The sequence below is a fragment of the Bufo bufo genome, chromosome 6 (genome assembly GCF_905171765.1).
Source record: "Bufo bufo chromosome 6, aBufBuf1.1, whole genome shotgun sequence".
Classification (NCBI taxonomy): Eukaryota; Metazoa; Chordata; class Amphibia; order Anura; family Bufonidae; genus Bufo; species Bufo bufo.
This window is the reverse complement of record NC_053394.1, coordinates 39,275,834-39,302,509: the sequence shown is the minus strand read 5'-3', so window position 1 is coordinate 39,302,509 and position 26,676 is coordinate 39,275,834. Positions and strand designations below refer to the sequence as shown.

At 44.7% G+C, this 26,676-nt stretch overlaps 1 protein-coding gene across 1 annotated transcript in view; it reads right to left on the bottom strand.

Annotated features, from left to right (window-relative positions):
* Positions 1–26,676, bottom strand: part of FANK1 (fibronectin type III and ankyrin repeat domains 1) — a 110,990-nt gene that overhangs the window by 13,506 nt on the left and 70,808 nt on the right. Inside the window, exons 5-6 of the mRNA XM_040437744.1 lie at positions 9,747–9,821; positions 4,373–4,438 (exon numbers count right to left, since the gene is read on the bottom strand). Coding sequence (XP_040293678.1) covers positions 4,373–4,438; positions 9,747–9,821 — 141 coding nt within the window. The remainder of the gene's footprint in view (positions 1–4,372; positions 4,439–9,746; positions 9,822–26,676) is intronic.

Below are 26,676 nucleotides of genomic sequence, written 5' to 3'. Positions count from 1 at the left end.
TTGGATCTCATCTTGAGAGTTGACAGCAACAGATTCCAAATGCAAATAGCACACTTGAAATTAACTCTGGACCTTTTATCTGCTCATTGTAATTGGGATAATGAGGGAATAACACACACCTGGCCATGGGACAGCTGAGAAGCCAATTGTCCCATTACTTTTGGTCCCTTAACAAGTGGGATGCACATATGCAAACTGTTGTAATTCCTACACCGTTCACCTGATTTGGATGTAAATACCCTCAAATTAAAGCTGACAGTCTGCAGGTAAAGCACATCTTGTTTGTTTCATTTCAAATCCATTGTGGTGGTGTATAGAGCCAAACATGTTAGAATTGTGTCGATGTCCCAATATTTATGGACCTGACTGTATTCTTTTTTTTCTTTTACACTGTGCAGGATACAAGAACGTGGTGTGCTTCGGTTTTGTATCTTTTTTTGTGTAACGTATACGTCAAACGGAGGCATAAAATGTGATGCATACCCAGCCGACGCAAAACCCTTTCTTTTTCCTGGCAGAAGGCCCTCCTCTTCAGCACTATGACCACCACCTTCATTGGATATACCTCCACAGGGAAGATGCCTCCTTGCTTATTCCTTTCCCATGTAGCATTGCCAATAAGTCTCCATACCATGGAGTACTTCTAGTAACCTATCCTGAGGTTAGCCCATCTCTGATTGGCTGGGGTCTGACACCCAATCCCCTGCTGATCAGCTGGTTTAGGGTTACTCCGATGTATTACACAGCTCTGTCCATTATATAGTGGATAGAGCAGGTTACTGCAGTAGTTCACTTCAATGGGAGCAGCTCTGCAGTAACCAGCTTCGTCCAATACACAGTGGACTGAGCTGTGTAGTTCTAGCGGCGACTTCCGGTGCCTGAGCTACTGCAAAACAGCTGATCATCAGGGATATTGGATGTCGGAGCCCCACCGATCACATATTGATAGCCTATCTTGGGGATAGGCCATTATAAGCAAAATCCTGGACAATCCCTTTAAGGAAGTTCTAAAAGCTGTGTTATCTATATAAGGCCAGATTCAGACTACAGTTCTGATGTCGTTGATGTCAGTCCCACAGATGTGAAATACTGTCTAAAACACACAAGAGATGCCAATTTTATTGGAATATTTCTCTGTTAATGTTTAATTCTGACTGAATACTGGAAATACTGACCAAATATGACCAGGTGAACTTAACCTTAAGGTAAGCATCATTACCTAATTTCGAGCCAAAAGTGGAGGGACTCATGAATATCCTCGTTTTCTATAAGAATGTCTGGTGCTGCATCTTACACAAGGTCTTAAAGAGGTTCTGTCAGATATGTCGCAATAAAACCGTCTCACTTGAGACGTGCTCTTGACCGCATTCTTGAGAAAATCAATGTTTTATAATATACAAATAAACCCCTAGGAGCAACGAGGGCAGTGCTTTTGCACCTAGTTGCTCCCAGAGGCTCCGCTCAATGCCCTTCATGCTGCGTCCCACCACTGACTGACAGGCAGTGAAGACATGTCCAAGCCTGGTCCTGAATAGTGTTGAGCGAAATTCTGTTTTAAGTTCGGCGTCTAAAGTTCGGCTTCCGGTTAGCGGAGAATCCCGATATGGATTCCGAATTCCGTTGTGGTCCGGGGTAGCGGAATCAATAATTGGCCATTATTGATTCCACTACCACGGACCACAACGGAATTCGGAATCCATATCGGGATTCTCCGCTAACCGGAAGTCGAACTTTAGACACCGAACTTAAAACAGAAGTTCGCTCAACACTAGTCCTGAAGTCTTGTGGGAGCTCACTGAGAGCACAGGAGTCTGGGTGTTATGTCCCCGATAGAGACTGATAAACATGGATGCAATGTGCTCATCTAAACTGGCCCAAGTTCAGTTACTCCTACAGGACCAGGTCTGTGAAGCTATATAGGGGTCCCTCTCTAACTGTCTCTCGTTGGCTTTGCAGAGACCTCTAAAACTGTACATTGGTATATGGCACCAAGACGTTAGCAGTAGATCCTGAGTCTTGTAATAAGTCCTGAAGTGCGGCCTTCAGGACTTCTCATGACATCTCACAGACGCTCATTAGATTAAGATCTGGGGATTTGTTTGAAGGCCAAGTCAATACTTCAAACACTTTATCATGTTCCTCAACAGGTTCTGTAGTGTGTCCAGGGAATTATCCTAGTAGAAGAGATCACTGTCATTAGGTAATACCAGGGCCATGAAGGACAGTGCTTGGCCTTTACTATGTTTAGGTAGGTGGTACGTGTCAAAGTAGCAACCACTGTAATGACAGCAACCTTCTGTATATCTTCTGTGGGCTAGCCTTCACTCCCCATGTGCATCAATGAGCTTTGGTCACCCATGCTAAGTTCACCAGTTGCCTTTCTTGGACCATTTTTGGTAGGTACTAGCCATTGCATGCCAGGAACACCTCACAAGTCCTGACCCAGTCAGATCAGTACTCGTTTTTACGCTTTGGGTGGAAATCCTCTTTGGTAATTCTGTCTCCACCGCCCCTCCACATAAATAAAAGGCGCTCACATTATGGTAAAACACTCCGGATATCTCTTCTTACTTTCTCCATTAAAAACAGAAAAATTTTCTGGGCGTAATATTCGATAGCAAACACCATAAGTAATTAAATCTGCTGTTTGCGGTTAGATGGCGCGCAATGATCTATTTAGGGAATTAGCGTACAATACGTAGTTTTTTTTAAAGAAGACATATTCTGCTTCCTGCAAATTAAGCTGATTGTTACGACTTTCACATCCCATCTGCTGCAAAAATCTACTATTACATTGCTGTCTAATTATTTTCTTAGAAGAAAGAGTCTGGAAGAATCCGCAGTGGTTTCCTCTTTTCTTCACATTTTTTTCTATTTCAATTCAATAAAAGATTTCATTGAATTTTATGGAATTTGAGATAAAGTATCACTGAATACAAACTGGAACTATGAGAGGTTGTCTAGGATTTTAAAGGGCATCTGTCAGCAGATTTGTCCCTATGACACTGGCTGACCTGCTACATGTGCACTTGGCAGCTGAAGGCATCTGTGTTGGTCCCATGGTCATATGTGTCCGCATTACTGAGAAAAATTATGTTTTAATATATGCAAATGAGCCTCTAGGACAGGGATCAGCAACCTCTGGCACTCCAGCTGTTGTGAAACTACAACTCCCAGCATGCATACTTGTTCTGCTCTTCTAAGAACTCTCATAGAAATGAATGGAGCATGCTGGGAATTGTAGTTTCACAACAGCTGGAGTGCCGAAGGTTGCTGATCCCTGCTCTAGGAGCAACGGGGGCGTTGTCATTACACTTAGAGGCTCTGCAACCGCTACACCCTCTCTACTTTGATGGACAGTGACAACCAGTATAAACGTGATCACACCTGGTCCTGCCAAGTGGAGACTGTGTGGCAGATGCCAAGAGAGCAGAGCCTCTAGGTGTAACGGTAACGCCCCCGTTACTCCTAGAGTCTCAGTTCCATATATTAAAACTTAATTCTTCTCAGCAATGCGGACACATATGAACATGGGACCAACACAGATGTCTTCAGCTGCCAAGCGCACATGTAACAGGTCAGTCAGTGTCATAGGTACAAAACTGCTGACAGATGTCTTTTAATATTGATTGCCTATCCTCAGCATAAGCCTTCAATATCAAATCATTGATGGTCCGGTACCCTGAACCCCCTCTGATTAGATGCTTCAGAGTAGATGTGGCAGCAAAAGTTACTTCCAGAAGTACACAGCTCCATCCATTGTGCTGTGGATGGAACTGGTTACTGCATTCACTTCAATGGAAGCAGCAGTGCTGCAGTAACCAGCTCCATCCACAACCAGAGCTAGAAGGAAACAACTGAATGGCAGGGTGTGGGGAGCCGGAACCCCCTGATCCGCATCCGTTGCTCTGTTCCGTGGTTCGCAAAAAAATATAACTTGTCCTATTCTTGTCCGTTTTGCGGACATGAATAGGCAGTTATATTAATGGCTGTCCGTGCCGTTCCGCAAATTGCGCCGCACACGGACGCCATCAGTGTTTTGCGGACCACAAAACACACAACGGTCGTGTGCATGTAGCCTTATCAGCATAGAATGCTGGCCTTATGAAGAGTATAAAATTGGTCCTTGGATGTTCACGTTTAGGTAGCTTCAGAAAGAACAACCAGGCCAAAATTAGGTGAAAAGTATAATCATGATTTTATAGTATTTCCGCATGCAAATCGTGTGGCTCGCTTCACTCTATGTTTGAAATCTACTGTAAAAAAGGTGGTGGAAGTTTACACTGCAAGAACTTGTACCTGCGACAATACTGTGCGCCATCATGCAACTTCTTCTCTTTTATGTAAATATTGTAAGCATTATTGGACATACCTGTTCTTTCCACTTCCATTTACTTGGTTGATATCGGCTCCGTGGTCAATGAGCAACTGTACAATCCTAGATGCACAGCAGAACAGAATACAGCTTACTACACAGATATCCTAGTACAGGGAGTGCAGAATTATTAGGCAAGTTGTATTTTTGAGGATTAATTTTATTATTGAACAACAACCATGTTCTCAATGAACCCAAAAAACTCATTAATATCAAAGCTGAATATTTTTGGAAGTAGTTTTTAGTTTGTTTTTAGTTTTAGCTATTTTAGGGGGATATCTGTGTGTGCAGGTGACTATTACTGTGCATAATTATTAGGCAACTTAACAAAAAACAAATATATACCCATTTCAATTATTTATTTTTACCAGTGAAACCAATATAACATCTCAACATTCACAAATATACATTTCTGACATTCAAAAACAAAACAAAAACAAATCAGTGACCAATATAGCCACCTTTCTTTGCAAGGACACTCAAAAGCCTGCCATCCATGGATTCTGTCAGTGTTTTGATCTGTTCACCATCAACATTGCGTGCAGCAGCAACCACAGCCTCCCAGACACTGTTCAGAGAGGTGTACTGTTTTCCCTCCTTGTAAATCTCACATTTGATGATGGACCACAGGTTCTCAATGGGGTTCAGATCAGGTGAACAAGGAGGCCATGTCATTAGATTTTCTTCTTTTATACCCTTTCTTGCCAGCCACGCTGTGGAGTACTTGGACGAGTGTGATGGAGCATTGTCCTGCATGAAAATCATGTTTTTCTTGAAGGATGCAGACTTCTTCCTGTACTACTGCTTGAAGAAGGTGTCTTCCAGAAACTGGCAGTAGGACTGGGAGTTGAGCTTGACTCCATCCTCAACCCAAAAAGGCCCCACAAGCTCATCTTTGATGATACCAGCCCAAACCAGTACTCCACCTCCACCTTGCTGGCGTCTGAGTCGGACTGGAGCTCTCTGCCCTTTACCAATCCAGCCACGGGCCCATCCATCTGGCCCATCAAGACTCACTCTCATTTCATCAGTCCATAAAACCTTAGAAAAATCAGTCTTGACGTTTCAGCTTGTGTGTCTTGTTCAGTGGTGGTCGTCTTTCAGCCTTTCTTACCTTGGCCATGTCTCTGAGTATTGCACACCTTGTGCTTTTGAGCACTCCAGTGATGTTGTAGCTCTGAAATATGGCCAAACTGGTGGCAAGTGGCATCTTGGCAGCTGCACGCTTGACTTTTCTCAGTTCATGGGCAGTTATTTTGCGCCTTGGTTTTTCCACACGCTTCTTGCGACCCTGTTGACTATTTTGAATGAAACGCTTGATTGTTCGATGATCACGCTTCAGAAGCTTTGCAATTTTAAGAGTGCTGCATCCCTCTGCAAGATATCTCACTATTTTAGACTTTTCTGAGCCTGTCAAGTCCTTCTTTTGACCCATTTTGCCAAAGGAAAGGAAGTTGCCAAATAATTATGCACACCTAATATAGGGTGTTGATGTCATTAGACCACACCCCTTCTCATTACAGAGATGCACATCACCTAATATGCTTAATTGGTAGTAGGCTTTCGAGCCTATACAGCTTGGAGTAAGACAACATGCATAAAGAGGATGATGTGGTCAAAATACTCATTTGCCTAATAATTCTGCACGCAGTGTATATACCGTAGCAGGTCTACATACAGGACTCATTTCATGCATGTATTCAATCTCATCCATATCTTATAAAGGTATAATTATATATATATATATGTATACAGTACAGACCAAAAGTTTGGACACATCTTCTCATTCAAAGAGTTTTCTTTATTTTCATGACTATGAAGGCATCAAAACTATGAATTAACACATGTGGAATTATATACATAACAAACAAGTGTGAAACAACTGAAAATATGTCATATTCTAGGTTCTTCAAAGTAGCCACCTTTTGCTTAGATTACTGCTTTGCACACTCTTGGCATTCTCTTGATGAGCTTCAAGAGGTAGTCCCCTGAAATGGTTTTCACTTCACAGTGAAAGGACCACTGCATTGAGAGCCCTACTATATTTTCCCTCAGGTGTATACCGCACTTTCATTTTTTATGTATTTCGTCTCTATTTTTAATATTTTTTATATATGTATTTAATAAAGATTATAATTTTTGAGCCATTTCAGACTTTTTTGGTAGAGGTTTGTTTGCTCTATGTTGAGAGTTGGCTTCCTTTGAGGGGATCTGATGTTGCCCACTACATTTCTTGGGCCATTATTTGTTTTTGTGTTGCGTAACCTGTATATATTAACCATATCTTATAAAGGTATAATTATGTGTGTGCATATAGATATAGGTGATATTGCCTAAATTAGGCGAAACTGTGGCAGTCCGTGCCCCTGGCTGGCATAGTTTTTAGCTGACATTTGCACCCGTTTCCAGTTGCAAATGCAAGTAAATTTGTAGAGGCTGAAGATCCAGCCCCAGCATGGCCCCCGCCCCCATCACGCCCAACTGGCGTACATGGATGCCCAACCTGCGGTCCTCCACCTGTTGCAAAACGACCTGTTTCTGCCTACGGCAGGGCATGATGGGAGTTGTAGTTTTACAATAGCTGGTTGAGCATCCCTGTGGTAGAATATTGATAGGGGGTCTCTGCAGGCCAGGTAATAGGCTTATCAGAGGAGGCAGGTTCTCTATGTGTTTGGAGGGTTGGAGAATGTCAGAAAGCATAAGAGTAAATTCCAGAAGAGAAGGGAAACACGAGGGAGGACTTGTATTTGAGAGTGTGATGAAATGATTAGAATTGTGTATACGGGGTTGAGCTTGGCAAAGCAGAGACTGTATGTGAGGTGGTATTTGTTAATTACAGTAGAAATGTAGAATATAATAATACTAACCTAAAATTGATTACCTACAGTTTTTACTGGATTTATATATATAAATATATATATATATATATATATATATATATATAATTTTTTTTTACATGATTATGGAGGCAGCCCAGCCATCTTGCCTGAGCTGCTTACAGCAGCTATATGCACCATTAGAACCTGTAGTCTAGAGATGACTAAATAGACCTCTTTGGGAGTTTAGTGAGCCTGCTCTGTGATCTGCACAGAGGTCATTGTGCAGGGAGGGGGAGGAGGCGAGCTGTGACCATCACCAATATTGAATGGTGGCACCAGTTTTTCCTACGTGTCATGATAATGAGATGACTGCTGAGAAGTGATCTCAGCAGAACAGGAAGTGTCAGTCTCAGTGTGAAAACTGCAGCAATTCAAGATTTTTTAAAATAAAATATAGATAATGACATGCAACATTTAAAATTAACAAATCACAGAAAATGCTTAAAAACATATGCTTAACATAAAAACTTGTTGTTATTTTCTGAGGACATGTTTCCGTGAGGATTTTAGATTGGATTCTTTGTGTGATGGGAGGACATTGGAGTAGTGTCTGTCTTTTTTGTTACTAAAACCAAGCAAGATGGATTTTAGATGGGTTTAGACTCTGTTCACACCACATTATGCCCACGTCTTGATGTACTGTATTGCCAATGTACTCATAGACCTAATAGGGTTTCCCTGCGGCACATTTACAAAGACCAGCGTTTTCATGCCAGTCTTTGTTTCTCCTTGCGCTGCTGGAGGAGTAGTCTCATTTATGAAGAGGCGTGCACCTAGTCATAAATTTGGCTAATATTCCGGCAGCCGTGTGCCTGGCCCCAGGCTGGTGTAGTTTTCAGCCAACATGTAACACCTGTTTCCAGGCATACAGGTTAGTAAATTTGCCGGGCCGGAGTCCCATACCCTGCACTGCCCCCAGACAAGCCCCTTCTCCGCCGCCGTCCTGCTCAACTGTTAAAAACGTTTCGACACCGTCCATGCCACTTAATATTGTCGCAGGGTCTGAGAAAAAGGGGACTTGCCACTATTTTTACCTCTAAAATAGTCACAAGTCCCTTGATAAATAACCCTTGGGGTCAGTTCACACGGCCGATTTTCAAAATACATGTGTAAAAAATCAGCGCTGAATCCAAGCAGATTTTTATGCCTCAAAATTACGCACGTTTTTTGTAAAGAGTTTTTCAGGCAGATTTTTTACTTTATTAAATTCTATAGTACTTTTCCCACAAGCGTTTTTTTGGCATGTTGATATATGCGCACATCTCAACAGGTGCGTTTTTTTCTGCTTCCCATTAATTTGAAAGGAAAAATCTGCGCTGATTCTGCCCCAAGATGGGACAAGCTGCTTCCTTTTTTTAACACGTGTAAAAAAGAAGAAAGTGCTGCTTCCCATTGAAATGAATAGGAGGCTGTTTTGAGGCGTTTTTGGAGCAGATTTTGAGGCAGAAACAGTCCAAAATCAGCACCGAAAAACTCAGTGTGAACTGACCCTAACAGCCGGTTCAGACCTGAGCGTTTTACAGCGTGTTCCTACGCGCTGTAAAACGCTCAACAAGGAGAAACCAATGCTTCCTTATCGGCATGGTTCTCACCTGGGCGTTTTACAGCGCGTACGATCGCGCTGTAAAATGCCCGACGCCCCAAGAAGTTCAGGAGCTTCTTTGGGGCGTCTTGTCGCGCGTTCCCATACACAGACTTCCGGGAATGCGCGACAATGGGCGTTCGCTTGTTCCGGAGCTGCGATTGTAAACGCGCATACAGAGCGCTCCATCCCGTACGCTCAAGTGTGAACGCAGCGTTAGGGCTCATGCACACGAATGTATTTTCTTTCAGTGTCCGTTCCATTTATTTATTTTTATTTTTTTGTAGACCGTATGCGGAAGCATTCATTTCACTGGGTCTGCAAAAAAAAAAAAAGAATATATGTCTTATTATTGTCCACATTACGGACAAGGATAGGACTGTTCTAATAGGGGCCAGCTGTTCCGTAAAATACGGAATGCACACGGACGTCATCCGTATTATTTGCTGATCCGTGTTTGGCAAACCGCAAAATACTTACGGTCGTGTGCATGAGCCCTTAGCATGTATTTTTCTTGTAATGGTAATCAATAGCATGCCGTGGCCTAGATTTAGAGGATCAGTTCCATTGTATGAATTCCACTCATCATGACCTAATGCAGCTTAGTAAATCACGGAGATTTGTGGCTCTTCTACAATATCTATTTACCTATGAAGCTTCCGTGGCACTGGGCGTCCAGGGGGTCCTTCCCGATAGGTGACAGACAGGGAATCTGCGCTCTCTCCATACCTTCGTACAGCTGCTCCGATTGCATAGCCATCCCCCCTATACATACACTGAGGGATTTCACCGGGTTCTAATCAATGCTGAAGTCTGGGACAAAAATACACTCCTGCCGCAAACCTTGACCCAGATATCAGAAGAGGAATTCGCAAGGAGACTGCAGACAAGACGACAAATAAGACTCTACCTGAGATCTGCTCTTTGTGCCGCAACCATGAGAGGTGTGAACCCCAGTTTATCAGGAATATTGGCTTTCACGTGTCTATGGAAAAAAAACAAAAAACAGCAGGTTAGAGACGGAGACTGAGAATCTGCCTGGCATAGAAATCTATTCCATTCCGAGTAGGGCCGTATGAACACTGTGCTGCCTTCATTCCATAACTACAACCCTCATAGATTTTTTTTTTAAAACCTTTGATTGATTCTATCAATTGAGGGATGGCTGCAGTTTACAGCATTGCATACGTGTCAATTTGCTGCTAAGGACTACATGTGTAGCTCAATAGTTAAAAAAGACCTCTCATGGGTCCAGACATTATGAAATAAGTACGGGGTTGTGTAGGGCATAGTGCAGGGATGTAAGACTGCTTACTAGTTCGTCTGGGCACCACTCCGCTCGCCCGCTGTGCCGCCCTGCAGTTTTCCCGCCTGGTATGCTAATGAATAGCATCGGTACAGGGAGGAGGAGACTGCCCTGTTTCTCAATGGGCGTCTCCTTCTCCCCGGCTGTGACGCTCTCCGCTGTGATTGGACCTCGCTACAGCCAGGGAGAAGGAGACGCCCATTGAGAAACGGGGCAGTCTCCTCCTCCCTGTACCGATGCTATTAATTTCCATACCAGGCGGGAAAAGTGAACGGAGGGCACAGCGGGGGAACGGAGCACCGGACAGATAAGCTAGTAAGTGATCTTACATGCCTGTACTATGCCCTACACTACCTTAACTTATTTCAAAATGTCTGGATCAATGAAAAGGTCCTCCTTAAAAGGGACTGTGCCATCAGAAAATTACCAATTGCATAAATCAAGTTTTTCTGTTAAAAGAAATTTATATAAAATTATTTGTAGAATTTTTGGTAATTTATTTTTCATTTTCCATGCCACGATTTGTTTAAAAAAAAAATTAAATCCTAAAATCCTGCCATTTTCACGCTGGTCACGAAGCCCCATAATATTCACCACTTCTTTGTCTGCACAGCAGTCATCTCCTTATCATCACAGGCAGGATTAAAATTACAGATATCACCTATATATACAGAAAATGCAGGATTCACCATTCCCAACAGGTGATGTCACTGCTTATCTGCTCCTTTGTACAAGTCACAGAGCAGGTCTCTAAATGCTGTTTACAATAGCTCAGGCAAAATGGCAGCTCCCATAAGCACTTTCAGGAAGCAGAATAAAAAACATTTGAATTCAGAAATACCAAAAATAAATAAATAAATAAAGGATATGTGTCACCATCTGGTTTTTACTGGCAGACGAAAAAGTTATAGGCGACTCCCTTTAAAATCAAAGGGGGTCATTTACCAAGATCACTATGCCTCTTTTTGGCATAAAAAAAGTCACAAGACCCTGTTTTGCCACTTTTAAAACGTCCATGCAACAATATTATATATATATTTTGTCGCACAGGCGTTTTTATGCCGTCCTCGCTAATAAGGTGTGGTGCAGAATAGGGCACCTCACTGGAGCAGATTTCAAACTAGGTGCATGGACAGAAAGAGAATGAGACTAATTTGAGACGAGGCGCGCGCCTCCTCATAAATTAGGCGTATCCTCCGGCAGCGCAGAGGCTATCGAAGACAAATGTCAGGCTTTTTAAATGACCCCCAATAGGTTTAAGTGTAGCCCCAGCTTCACGTGCATGGCTGGTGAGTCCACACAATCTAGCACTGCCATCTGGGCAATTGGAAAGGGTGATAATTAAAAAAGATTTGCGGTCTTAAAAGTGGGCCTCTACATCATCTACAGTCTCAGAACATGGTAATATCCAGATTTCCTTATTGTAATGATGGTTAACAGGAGACTTGGTTACTAACAGATCTGCTGTACGGCTAAACCGAAAAGGCTCCTAAGTGGTTGTCCCACAAAAAAAATTAAAAAACATTCTGCATTTTTCAAAACAGCACCTGGATCTGAATACTTTTGTAATTGCATGTAACTACAAATTTAGTACAGCCCATAAAATGTATCTGTATAGTGCCACTGGTTGTTTGCCCTTTGCCTTATTTCTCTATCCACCTCAGTAGGTGGTCGCACATGCTCTGTCCCATTCTTCAACTGCCCCAAACTGGATATACTGTTAGAAGCTGTGGCAGTTACAGGGAAAGAGCTACAGCAGAAAGGACATGCCCCTTATAAAGGACACACAGCCCCTGAGCAGTAATAGGAGGAGAGCTTCAGCAAAAAGGACACCCACCTTGAGCTTTGACAGGGAGAGAACTACAGCAGAAAGGGTACACCCCCTGAGAAAGGACACCATCTTGAAATAGATCCAGCAGAGCAATTGGAGCAATGAACTGAGGGTAGCTTCAAGGTTCTCCTCCTGCTTCTTTCCACACTCTCCTGGATGCCCATATTCCAGGTTCTTCTTCTGCTTCTTCCCCCACTCTCCTGGATGGCCATATTCCACAATCTTCTCCTGCTTCTTCCTCCCCACCACCATATTCCAGGTTCTCCTCCTGCTTTTTCCCCCCTCACTCTCCTGGATTGCCATATTCCATGTTCTCCTTCTGCTTTTTCCTCCCCACCTAGATGGCGATATTTCAGGTTCTCATCTTGCTTCTTCCCCCACTCTCCTGGATGGCCATATTCCACGTTCTCCTCCTGCTTCTTCCTTCCTACCTGGATGGCTATATTCCAGGTTCTTCTTGTGCTTCTTCCCGCACTCCCCGGATGCCCATATTCTAGGTTCTCCTCCTCCTTCCACACCCCCCCCCCCCACTCTCCTGGATCCCCCCATATTCCAGGTTCTTCTTCTGCTTCTTCCCCCACTCTCCTGGATAGCCATATTTCACAATCTTCTCCTGCTTCTTCCTCCCCACCTGGATGGCTATATTCCAGGTTCTTCTCTTGCTTCTTCCCCCACTCCCCTGGATGCCCATATTCTAGGTTCTCCTCCTGCTTTTTCCTCCTCACCTGGATGGCTGAATTTCAGGTTCTTCTCTTGCTCCCCCCCCCCCACTCTCCCGGATGCCCATATTGTAGGTTCTCCTCCTGCTTCTTCCCCTACTCTCCTAAATGACCATATTCCAGGTTCTCCTCCTGCTTTTCCCCCCACTCTCCTGGATGGCCATATTCCACAATCTTCTCCTGCTTCTTCCTCCCCACCACCATATTCCAGGTTCTCCTCCTGCTTTTTCCCCCCTCACTCTCCTGGATTGCCATATTCCATGTTCTCCTTCTGCTTTTTCCTCCCCATCTAGATGGCCATATTTCAGGTTCTCATCTTGCTTCTTCCCCCACTCTCCTGGATGGCCATATTCCACGTTCTCCTCCTGCTTCTTCCTTCCTACCTGGATGGCTATATTCCAGGTTCTTCTTGTGCTTCTTCCCGCACTCCCCGGATGCCCATATTCTAGGTTCTCCTCCTCCTTCCACCCCCCCCCCCCACTCTCCTGGATCCCCATATTCCAGGTTCTTCTTCTGCTTCTTCCCCTACTCTCCTGGATGGCCATATTCCACAACCTTCTCCTGCTTCTTCCTCCCCACCTGGATGGCTATATTCCAGGTTCTTCTCTTGCTTCTTCCCCCACTCCCCTGGATGCCCATATTCTAGGTTCTCCTCCTGCTTTTTCCTCCTCACCAGGATGGCTGAATTTCAGGTTCTTCTCTTGCTCCCCCCCCCCCCACTCTCCCGGATGCCCATATTGTAGGTTCTCCTCCTGCTTCTTCCCCTACTCTCCTAAATGGCCATATTCCAGGTTCTCCTCCTGCTTTTTCCCCCCTCACTCTCCTGGATTGCCATATTCCATGTTCTCCTTCTGCTTTTTCCTCCCCACCTAGATGGCCATATTTCAGGTTCTCATCTTGCTTCTTCCCCCATTCTCCTGGATGGCCATATTCCACGTTCTCCTCCTGCTTCTTCCTTCCTACCTGGATGGCTATATTCCAGGTTCTTCTTGTGCTTCTTCCCGCACTCCCAGGATGCCCATATTCTAGGTTATCCTCCTCCTTCCACCCCCCCCCTACTCTCCTGGATCCCCATATTCCAAGTCTTCCTTCTGCTTGTTTCCCCACTCTCCTGGATGGCCATATTCCATGTTCTCCTCCTGCTTCTTCCTTCCCACCTGGATGGCTATATTCCAGGTTCTTCTTCCCGCAATCCCCCAGATGTCCATATTCTAGATTCTCCTCCTACTTTTTTCCCCTCACTCTCCTGGATGACCATATTCCATGTTTTCCTTCTGCTTCTTCCCCCACTCTCCTGGATGGCCATATTCCCGATTCTCATCTTGCTTCTTCCCCCACTCTCCTGGACAGCCATATTCCAGGTCCCCCCCCCCCCCCACTCTCATGGATGTCCATATTCCAGGTTCTCCTCATGCTTCTTCCCCCACTCTCCTGGATGGCCATATTCAAGGTTCTCCTCCTGATTCTTCCCCCATTCAGCATATTTCAGGTCCGGACTGCTGAGGTCCCTGGTACAGATTCAGACCATGGTTTTGCAAAGTCCATTTCAAGGAAAATCCTGTACAAATTCAGACCCTTACCACAGTGTTTGTATCCCATTGTGGCCAGATGCCTTGAACTGTATTATAAGTATATTTTGGCTGAAGCAGATAATTCATTGGAAGTGTCGATATTAATAATGTGCGTCCTCTTATCACACGGCTCCTTGGAACATTTCCTCCAGCAATTCTAATTCAAATCATCAGGTCTGAATATTTTTTTATATTATATATATAAACTTAAAGTCTTAGAACTTTTCAAGAAGTTTTACTTGTAACCTTTTGTAATTTTCAGAATGACCCCCCTCGTGCCTTATCTCAGTAGAAGCGCTTATGAGCGCCCAGAAGTGACATTTGTATGGATTAAATGTAGATGAGTTTCCTTGTAAAAGTCAGAGAGGTAGTTTCCACTTTCTCGTTTAACTTTTTAGAATGATTTGAATAAAATAGTGAAATCTTCCATATTTAAATAAAAATCAAAGCCGCTTGATAATCTGGATTCAGTTAACGTTATCTTGCCACTCTGGACTGGAAAGTGGATCTCTGGTCAAATTAGAAAACTTTACCCGTGCTTATGCTCAGAAGTTCACTTGCAGCAGCAGCAGTTTGTGCTTCAGAGCTGTAAAGCCTCATTCACACGTCCGTGCTCAAATCCGTGAGAAGGTGGTCAGTGAAGGATCCGTGTTTGGTCTGTGTGTTTTTTGGTGTCCGTGTGCCATCTGTGTTTCAGTGACACTGCACAGCTGAAAAATCATTTTCAAAGCATCTCATCCTAATGATCCGTGAAACACGGATGGCACCTGTGGCTTTCACGGACCCATAGACTATAATGGATGCGATGGATCTGTGAACACAGACAAAATAGAGCATGCATCCGTGCTAAAAACAATGACCCACGGACCGTGCTAAAACACTGATGTGTGAATACACAAATTAAGGGCTCATGCACACGACCGTTGTTGTTTTGCGGATAGGATGTATTTTTTAATGAAATTATTCTTTTGCATTTTTTCCTAGAACTCTGCTCCTCTATTATTCCTCCTAGAAATGTTTGTATATGGGGATGTCACAATTTTCTTTGGTCAACAGTGACACAATCTAGCATTGGTGCACAGGGAATGGTAAATGGCACATGGCTTGTAGGTCTAGCTCCGGTGAATGTAACGATACCTTTCACTTAGTGATCCGTTGCTTCATTCTAGAGAAAAAGTATTTTGAATCCATATGCAAATGAGGAGGTAAGTGCAACGAGGGCAACAAGGGTGCAACTTTGCTCCTCCAGCTTCCCCTCCTTCTTGTTGTACAGGGCAAGACAAGAGAACTATGCAAGAACCTGGCCTTGTCAATCAGAAAAAGAGCGAGAGGCTGGCAGTGGAAGAAGGAGGAGCAAGCGTGCACAGAGTGTCTTGGACCCGCCCCCAGTGCACTTAACTCCTCATTTGCATATGGCTTTAAAGTACTTTTTCTCCTAAATGAAGCAACGGATCACTAAGTGAAAGGTATCATTCCATTCAGCTGAATTAGCCCTACAAGGCACTGTGACTGGTATACCATGGTGAGCCCCTTTGACATTTTTCAGTTTCACTTTATATAAGCTCTATCTGGGAGGTCCGCAAATGACGACAAAGCCAACTATCATAGCAAAACTGAAAACTGCGCCCCCTACCAGGACCCCAACTAGAATAAACTCGCAACCCCAAGAACACGGAGCACAATAACACCACAGAAAAGGAGCTGGAGTCTGAACGGTACCTTAGATCAATCGCCAAATTCTTTCCAGGCATGAAAGCCCCCGAAGATGAATCTTCTATTGTAAATGAATGATGAGGAATGTACCCTAGGCTGTTACATAAAAGGGGTTGTGCCGTGGAGTAACGCTGACGACCTATCCTCGGTGGGGGCCTAAGCCATGGTGCTGGAAGCTATACAGTGCACGGATCCGCAGGATCGGTCGTATCAGATCAGTGGGGTCCGACTTCCAGCACCCCCTGGGATGGAGCAGTTATAATTACCCTACGTCGCTGCTACACAGGCGAGGATGAAGAGGAAGCAGCGCTCATTCCAGTGCCACGCCCCCTTCAAACAACCGAAACAGGCGTCAGCAGGGTTGCCAACCAGAGTTTTGCTTTTTTCTGGACAAATTGTCCCAAAATCACGGACAGCCAACGTTTCTTGACGGACTAATTAGAAAGCCATAATGAAGAATGAAGATTCTAAGTGACACATGTCTATAGGTCAATATACTGATAAGAACTCATTACCAGCATTTACTCGGAGCTGTAAACTGAAGATAATTACCGTCAAAATAATCTACTCCAGAAGCACCAGCCTCAAAAAAAAAAATCACAGACATACAGTACAGACCAAAAGTTTGGACACACCTTCTCATTCAAAGAGTTTTCTTTATTTTCATGACTATGAAGGCATCAAAACTATGAATTAACACATGTGGAATTATATACATAACAAACAAGTGTGAAACAACTGAAAATATGTCATATTCTAGGTTCTTCAAAGTAGCCACCTTTTGCTTTGATTACTGCTTTGCACACTCTTGGCATTCTCTTGATCAGCTTCAAGAGGTAGTCCCCTGAAATGGTCTTCCAACAGTCTTGAAGGAGTTCCCAGAGATGCTTAGCACTTGTTGGCCCTTTTGCCTTCACTCTGCGGTCCAGCTCACCCCAAACCATCTCGATTGGGTTCAGGTCCGGTGACCGTCAAGGCCAGGTCATCTGGCGCAGCACCCCATCACTCTCCTTCATGGTCAATTAGCGCTTACTTTCAAAGTTTTCCCAATTTTTCGGCTGACTGACTGACCTTCATTTCTTAAAGTAATGATGGCCACTCGTTTTTCTTTACTTAGCTGCTTTTTTCTTGCCATAATACAAATTCTAACAGTCTATTCAGTAGGACTATCAGCTGTGTATCCACCTGACTTCTCCTCAACGCAACTGATGGTCCCAACCCCATTTATAAGGCAAGAAATCCCACTTATTAAACCTGACAGGGCACACCTGTGAAGTGAAAACCATTTCAGGGGACTACCTCTTGAAGCTCATCAAGAGAATGCCAAGAGTGTGCAAAGCAGTAATCAAAGCAAAAGGTGGCTACTTTGAAGAACCTAGAATATGACAAATTTTCAGTTGTTTCACACTTGTTTGTTATGTATATAATTCCACATGTGTTAATTCATAGTTTTGATGCCTTCAGTGTGAATCTACAATTTTCATAGTCATGAAAATAAAGAAAACTCTTTGAATGAGAAGGTGTGTCCGAACTTTTGGTCTGTACTGTATAAATTTTTTTTCCAGGGACACAGGAAAGACGTCACCTATTCTTACGGACTGTCCATAAATTTCTGGGCGGACCCCCGACAATCTGACATTGATGACCTATCCTGAGGATATGCACACAAATGTAATTGTTTTCTGTGTCCGTTCCGTTTTTTTTTTTTTGCATCCCGTATGTAGAACCATTCACTTCAATGGGACTGCAAAAAAAAAACAGTGCATTCCATGTCTGTACTTCTGCATGGCCATTTAACAAAAAAACAGAACATTTATCATCCGCACTATTATCGTCCGCATCACGGACAAGGATAGGACTGTTCTATTAGGGGCCGGAATGCACAAGGCACAGCGGTCGTGTGCGTGAGCACTTAGGGTGCCTTCACACGACTGTATGTATTTTGCAACCCGCAAAAGGCAGATCCTCAAAAGATACGTATGACACCCATGTGGCGTTCGTGTTGGATCCGTATTTTTCCCCAGATCCATTGTAACCATGCCTGTCCCTGTCTGCAAAACGGACAAGAATAGGACTTCTTTTTTATTTTTTTGCGGCGCTACGGATCAGACATACGGATGCGGACAGCACGCGTTGTGCTGTCCACTGTCTAAACCAGGGGCAAGCTGCCGAAAATATGCAACTTGTATGGGAATGAATGATCGTGCTGACGATCATTTGTCCCTGTATAGTACAAGGATTGCATCACTTAAAGGGGTTGTCTGGGTTCAGAGCAGAACCCGGACATAACCTCATCTTCACCCATTCAGCCCCTATGAGTGGAGGGTAGGAGCATTTCTTGCTCCGATGCTCCCTCTTGCCTTGTGCTGCATTGCGCAGGGCAAGGGCTTTTTCTGTACTACCGGTGACGTGCCGGGGTTTACATGAGTATGCTAGGCAGAGACTTCTGCCTAGCAGTAATCCCGGTGACACAAATGGGCGGTCCTATAGCACTGCCCTAGGCTGTATTAGAACCTAGGGCAGCGCTATAGACCGCCCATTTGTGCCGGTGATGTCACCGCGATCACTGCTAGGCGTAAGCCTCTGTCTAGTATAGTGAGGACGTAAACAAAATGGACCTCGTCCTGTGCGATGCAGCATCAGGCAAGAGGGAGCATCGGAGCAAGAAATGCTCCATTCATACAGGCTAAATGAGTGAAGATGAGGTTACGTCCGGGTTCAGCTCTGAACCCGGACAACCCCTTTAAATCTACTGAATGAGAACTGATCTACATGGTATATCTCGTCTGGCAGATTATCTAAAGTAGGGAAAAAAAACGGACGTTCCTACATGGGCCATGTCTCAAAACAGGCCGGAATGTGTAATGTGCTACGATAAAGGTGTAACCGGAGTCTCCACTAGTAGTCTAGGTAATGATGGTATAAACCTTCCTCATTGGGCGTGGTGACCGTTCTACAGGTCAGAGGCTACCACGCTGAAATGATTATGGTTGGGCGGGCGCTGCATCCATCTGTAGATCGCCAAAAGGGAGGGCGGTTTCGATAAGCAGACCCAAGTGATGAAGGGTGAGCCAAGACATAAGAACATAGAACAGTGAGGAATAAGAGCACAAAGCAATTATTACACGCCTATGATACAACACCAAGGATAACCTATTGAAGCCGAAATTAAAAATACGTTACCGCTGCTTAACCCCTTAATGACCAGGCCTGTTTGAGCCTCAAAGACCAAGCCGTTTTCAATCCATTTCTTAATCCTCATCTTTCAAGAGCCATAACTTTTAAATTTTTTCGTGGGGCCTGCTACAGCCAGTGATTGGCTGCAGCAGTAACACGACCCTCGTGACGTCATCACGATGAGAGAATGGTAGGGGACAGGGAGATCAGAAAGGTGAGCGTGCCTGCAGGAATTCAGGGCCAGGCTTCATGACACTGGTGATGTATGCGCCTGACAATCAACAGGAGAGAGAGGATACAACAAGGCTGAGCAGATGATCTAAGGTGCACTGATGAGATAAGTTCCACCTCTCGGTGCACTTAAAATGGTTTTCCAGGACTTAGATATTGACGACCGGATAAGTCATGAATATCATATCGATGGAGGACTGACACCCCCCAGGATCAGCTGTTTTGGGAAGCCCAGGTATACGGATCTAGAAGCAGACAGCGCTATACACAGTGTAGTGGCCATGGTTCGGTACTGCAGCTTAGATCCTATTCAAGTGAATGCAGTACACTGGAGCCTGAAACGACACAGTGAATGGAACCTCCTTCCGTTCCCTACACTGTATGGTTTCTGATGCCGCAGATTCCCAAAACAGCTGACTGGTGGGGTGTCGGACTCCCACCAGTCTGATACCTATCCAGAGGACAGGTCACCAATATCTGTAGCCCAGACAACCCCTTTAATGGATTGACTAAAACTGGCCATACAACTTCAACTATTGGCCGAACATTCATTTGGCCGACAAGTACCTCTACTGACTCTCCCTGTGTATGTCAATGGGAACAGAAGAGGAAGCCAGATACCCCTGGTGGCAGTGGCGGATCCAGGGGGGGGGGGGCCAAAGGGGCAATTGGCGGCGGGGCACAAAGGGCCGAGGCGGCGGGGCACAGGGAGATGAGCGCTTCCATTGTGGAAAACGCTCATCTCCATAGTCATCTGTATCGCCGTCCTCAGGATAGCGATACAGATGACTGTGCTGAGGCAGGGGAGGGAGAGGCATGTCCCTTTCCCTTCCTCTGATAGGCTGCAGGCACTAGGCCGGCAGCCTGTCAGAGGCCGGCGCAAGCGGAGCGATGACATCATCGCCCCGCCTGAGCCATACAGCGCGGGACACAGGCCGGAAGAGGCCTGCATCACATCGCTGACATGGAGGTAAGTATGTTTTTTTTTTTTTGTTTTTTTTTTTATATATACACAATACTTTTACTGGCACATGGGGGGGGGCTGTTATTGCTGGCACATGGGGGGGGGCTGTTATTACTGGCACATGGGGGGAGTTGTTATTACTGGCACATGGGGGGCGCTGTTATTACTGGCACATGGGGGGCTGTTATTACTGGCACATGGGGGGGCTGTTATTACTGGCACATGGGGGGGCTGTTATTACTGGCACATGGGGGGGCTGTTATTACTGGCACATGGGGGGGCTGTTATTACTGGCACATGGGGGGGCTGTTATTACTGGCACATGGGGGGGCTGTTATTACTGGCACATGGGGGGCTGTTATTACTGGCACATGGGGGGCTGTTATTACTGGCACATGGGGGGGGCTGTTATTATTGGCACATGGGGGGGGGCTGTTATTACTGGCACATGGGGGGGGCTGTTATTACTGGCACATGGGGGGGGGCTGTTATTACTGGCACATGGGGGGGCTGTTATTACTGGCACATGGGGAGGGGCTGTTATTACTGGCACATGGGGGGGGCTGTTATTACTGGCACATGGGGGGGCTGTTATTACTGGCACATGGGGGGGCTGTTATTACTGGCACATGGGGGGGCTGTTATTACTGGCACATGGGGGGGGGGCTGTTATTACTGGCACATGGGGGGGGCTGTTATTACTGGCACATGGGGGGGGCTGTTATTACTGGCACATGGGGGGGCTGTTATTACTGGCACATGGGGGGGCTGTTATAACTGGCACATGGGGGGGGCTGTTATTACTGGCACATGATTGGGGGGGTTGCTCTTGTTACTGGCACATGATTGGGGGCACTATAGGGGCTACTGAGGCCACAAAGAAGGGGTATTTTATATGGGGGGCTCTGTACAGTACAATTTTCTGTACAGTTCTGAATACAGTATGGTGTGCAGTCCGCACAGTGAGCGGTCAATTTTCCCACACAGATTAGTACAGTGTGACGACACACAATGCTATTGTACATATAGAAGTACACAGTGGGGGAGATTTATCAAAACTAGTGCAAAGGAAAACTGGATTAGTCGCCCATAGCAACCAATCAGATTCCTCCTTTAATTTTCCAAAGTAGCTGTGAAAAGGTGGAATCTGATTGGTTGCTATGGGACAACTAAGCCAGTTCTACTTTCACCAGTTTGAAAAAGGACTATATATATATATATATATATTTATTTATTTAAAGAAAAAAATGACAGCACTCTCAAACACTTTGTTCACTCCTGTGGTCGCAATGTTTTCAGCTCATTCACAGAGCCAACCTATGAGCTGAAACAATGCGACTAGTGTTTCAAGTTCGGCGTACTACAAGGTTCAGGTTATCTAAGAATTCTGCTATGGATTCTGCTACAACGGACCATGGTCCATAACAGAATTCTTAGATAACCTGAACCTTTTACGCCTTGAAACACAAGTTCGCTCATCCCTAGTTGTGACCACAGGGGTGAATAAAGTGTTTTTCTTTTTACTCATTTTTTGTGAGAGTGCTGCCATTATTTTTTATTCTTATATTGTCCTGGATTTGTTGCCGGATCCATTGGCCTGCATATTTATATTTGGCCTGATGTGCTGCCATTGTCATAAATATAATATATATATATATTACGGTTACTCCTGCAGTATATAAATCTTTTGCTAAAGGTAGTTGCGCGCCCGCGTGTGTGTGTATATATATATATATAATGCTTTTGTGAGGCAATGTAACCAAAAAATGGCAAAGTTTTTATTTTTTTATCTTTTACAATGTTCACCTGACAGGGTAGATCATGTGATATTTTTATAGAGCAGGTCGTAACGGACGTGGCGATACCTAATACGTCTATTTTTATTTTTTTTGTTTCACACAATAAAATAATTTTTTTGAAAAAAAAAAATCATGTTTAGGCATCTCCATTTTCTAAAAGCCATTTTTTGAACGATTGTCTTAGGTAGGGTCTCATTTTTTGCAGGATAAGATGACGGTTTGATAAGTACCATTCAGGGGCACATATGACTTTTTGATCGCTTGGTATTACACTTTTTGTGATGTAAGGTGAAAAAAAATTGCTTTTTTGGCACATTTTTTTATTTCTTTTTTTACAGCGTTCATCAGACGGGTTGGATCACATGATATTTTTATAGAGCAGGTCATTATGGACACAGCGATACCTAATATGTGCATTTTTTTAAATTTTATTTTACACAAAAGTATTTTTTTTAAAAAAAATCATGTTTTTGTTTCTCCATTTTCTGAAAGCCATATTTTTTTTATTTTTTGGCCGATTGTCTTAGGTAGAGGCTAATTTTTTGCGGGATGGGATGACTTTTATTGGTACCATTTTGGGGCAAATATGACTTTTTGATTGCTTGGTATCACACCTTTTATGTTGTAAGGTGATATAAAATGGATTTTTGGGCACGGTATTTATATTGTTTATTTTACGGCATTCATCAGACGGGTTAGCTTATGTGATATTTTTATAGAGCAGGTCATTTTGGACGCGGCGATACCAAAAATGTTTCGCGTTTTTTTTTTTTTTTTTTTAACCAATTATATGTGCGGATAGGAAGAAATTAGATTTATTTTTTTTCTCTTTTTTGACCCAGACCCACTTGGTTCTTGAAGATCCAGTGGTCTGATGCCTCTGCAATACACTTCAGTACACTGTATAGTATACTGCAGTGTATTGAGCTCACACTAAGGGCTCATTCAGACGGCCGTATGCTGTCCGCAAAAATGCATGTCCGCAAAAAAACCGATTGCATTCAGTTTTTTTTTTTTTTGCTGATCCATAGACTTCAATAGGGTCATGTCCTGATTTTTACGGACAAGTATAGGACAGTTTGATTTTTTTGCCGAGCCGTGCAATGGAAGAAAAGGGCCCCATAGAAGTGAATGGGACAGCATCTAATCCTCAAAAAAACAGATCCGCATTTTTACGGACAGCATACGGCCGTCTGAATGAGCCCTAAGCCTGATCAGGCTCCTGCCTTTAGCAGGAGCCTGATCAGGCTTAGATATACCACGGCAAGCCAGATGCCTGTGAAAGCTTCTGGTTGCCATGGTAACCATCGGGACGCTGCCACAGCGCAGTGGCCCGATGGGGGAGGGAGCTTCCTCAGTTTACCCTTTAAGCATCGAGCCGCTGCCACAGCAGGAAGGGGTTATGTCTGCAGTTTAAAACAGACTGTCAGCTGTATGTTACAGCTGACAGTCTGCACCGCTCTGCCATCCTGAAGGGGAGGGGGGGTGTAGTTGGAGGAGGGAGAGGGAGACCATGCGCGCTCCCGTGTGGAGCAAGGAGTGGTTACAGAGAATCTGTCAGATGACGGATTCGCTGTAAATCCACTGATAACAGCCTGCTGTGCATATGAAGCACAGCAGGCTGTAGACCAAAAACGAAAATAAATAAATAAACAGAACCAATTGTAGAAATGATTTTCTCCACACAAAAAATGAATTAGTGTAAAAAAAAAATAGTTTTTTTTTTTTACAAAGATGTCCATATCCTTTAACCCCTTAAGTACACAGCCTTTTTACACCTTAGGACCAGGCCATTTTTTGAAAATCTGACCAGAGTCCCTTTAACCACTTCCCGCAACTGTAACGCCGAAAGGCGTCATTGCGGCGGCTCCCCCAGGCTACGCTAACGCCAATAGGCGTCATCTCGCGTGAGCCGAGATTTCCTGTGAACGCGCGCACACAGGCGCGCGCGCTCACAGGAACGGAAGGTAAGAGAGTTGATCTCCAGCCTGCCAGCGGCGATCGTTCGCTGGCAGGCTGGAGATGTGTTTTTTTTAACCCCTAACAGGTATATTAGACGCTGTTTTGATAACCGCGTCTAATATACCTGCTACCTGGTCCTCTGGTGGTCCCCTTTGTTTGGATCGACCACCAGAGGACACAGGTAGCTCAGTAAAGTAGCACCAAGCACCACTACACTACACTACACCCCCCCCCCCCGTCACTTATTAACCCCTTATTAGCCCCTGATCATCCCTGATCACCCCATATAGACTCCCTGATCACCCCCCTGTCATTGATCACCCCCCTGTCATTGATCACCCCCCTGTAAAGCTCCATTCAGACGTCCGCATGATTTTTACGGATCCACTGATAGATGGATCGGATCCGCAAAACGCATCCGGACGTCTGAATGAAGCCTTACAGGGGCATGATCAATGATTGTGGTGATCACCCCATATAGACTCCCTGATCACCCCCCTGTCATTGATTACACCCCTGTCATTGATCACCCCCCTGTAAAGCTCCATTCAGATGTCCGCATGATTTTTACGGATGCACTGATAGATGGATCGGATCCGCAAAACGCATACGGACGTCTGAATGAAGCCTTACAGGGGCATGATCAATGACTGTGGTGATCACCCCCCTGTCATTGATTACCCCCCTGTAAAGCTCCATTCAGATGTCCGCATGATTTTTACGGATGCACTGATAGATGGATCGGATCCGCAAAACGCATCCGGACGTCTGAATGAAGCCTTACAGGGGCATGATCAATGACTGTGGTGATCACCCCCCTGTCATTGATTACCCCCCTGTAAAGCTCCATTCAGATGTCCGCATGATTTTTACGGATGCACTGATAGATGGATCGGATCCGCAAAACGCATACGGACGTCTGAATGAAGCCTTACAGGGGCATGATCAATGACTGTGGTGATCACCCCATATAGACTCCCTGATCACCCCCCTGTCATTGATTACCCTCCTGTCATTGATTACCCCCCTGTAAAGCTCCATTCAGACGTCCGCATGATTTTTACGGATCCACTGATAGATGGATCGGATCCGCAAAACGCATCCGGACGTCTGAATGAAGCCTTACAGGGGCATGATCAATGACTGTGGTGATCACCCCATATAGACTCCCTGATCACCCCCCTGTCATTGATTACCCCCCTGTAAAGCTCCATTCAGATGTCCGCATGATTTTTACGGATGCACTGATAGATGGATCGGATCCGCAAAACGCATACGGACGTCTGAATGAAGCCTTACACGGGCGTGATCAATGACTGTGGTTATCACCCCATATAGACTCCCTGATCACCCCCCTGTCATTGATTACCCTCCTGTCATTGATTACCCCCCTGTAAAGCTCCATTCAGACGTCCGCATGATTTTTACGGATCCACTGATAGATGGATCGGATCCGCAAAACGCATCCGGACGTCTGAATGAAGCCTTACAGGGGCATGATCAATGACTGTGGTGATCACCCCATATAGACTCCCTGATCACCCCCCTGTCATTGATTACCCCCCTGTAAAGCTCCATTCAGATGTCCGCATGATTTTTACGGATGCACTGATACATGGATCGGATCCGCAAAACGCATACGGACGTCTGAATGAAGCCTTACAGGGGCGTGATCAATGACTGGTTATCACCCCATATAGACTCCCTGATCACCCCCCTGTCATTGATCACCCCCCCTGTCATTGATCACCCCCCCTGTCATTGATCACCCCTCTGTAAGGCTCCATTCAGACATTTTTTTGGCCCAAGTTAGCGGAATTATTATTTTTTTTTCTTACAAAGTCTCATATTCCACTAACTTGTGTCAAAAAATAAAATCTCACATGAACTCACCATACCCCTCACGGAAACCAAATGCGTAAAAATTTTTAGACATTTATATTCCAGACTTCTTCTCACGCTTTAGGGCCCCTAGAATGCCAGGGCAGTATAAATACCCCACATGTGACCCCATTTCGGAAAGAAGACACCCCCAGGTATTCCGTGAGGGGCATATTGAGTCCATGAAAGATTGAAATTTTTGTCCCAAGTTAGCGGAACGGGAGACTTTGTGAGAAAAAAATAAAAAATATCAATTTCCGCTAACTTGTGCCAAAAAAAAAAAATTTCTATGAACTCGCCATGCCCCTCATTGAATACCTTGGGGTGTCTTCTTTCCAAAATGGGGTCACATGTGGGGTATTTATACTGCCCTGGCATTCTAGGGGCCCCAAAGCGTGAGAAGAAGTCTGGTATCCAAATGTCTAAAAATGCCCTCCTAAAAGGAATTTGGGCACCTTTGCGCATCTAGGCTGCAATAAAGTGTCACACATCTGGTATCGCCGTACTCAGGAGAAGTTGGGGAATGTGTTTTGGGGTGTCATTTTACATATACCCATGCTGGGTGAGAGAAATATCTTGGTCAAATGCCAACTTTGTATAAAAAAATGGGAAAAGTTGTCTTTTGCCAAGAAATTTCTCTCACCCAGCAAGGGTATATGTAAAATGACACCCCAAAACACATTCCC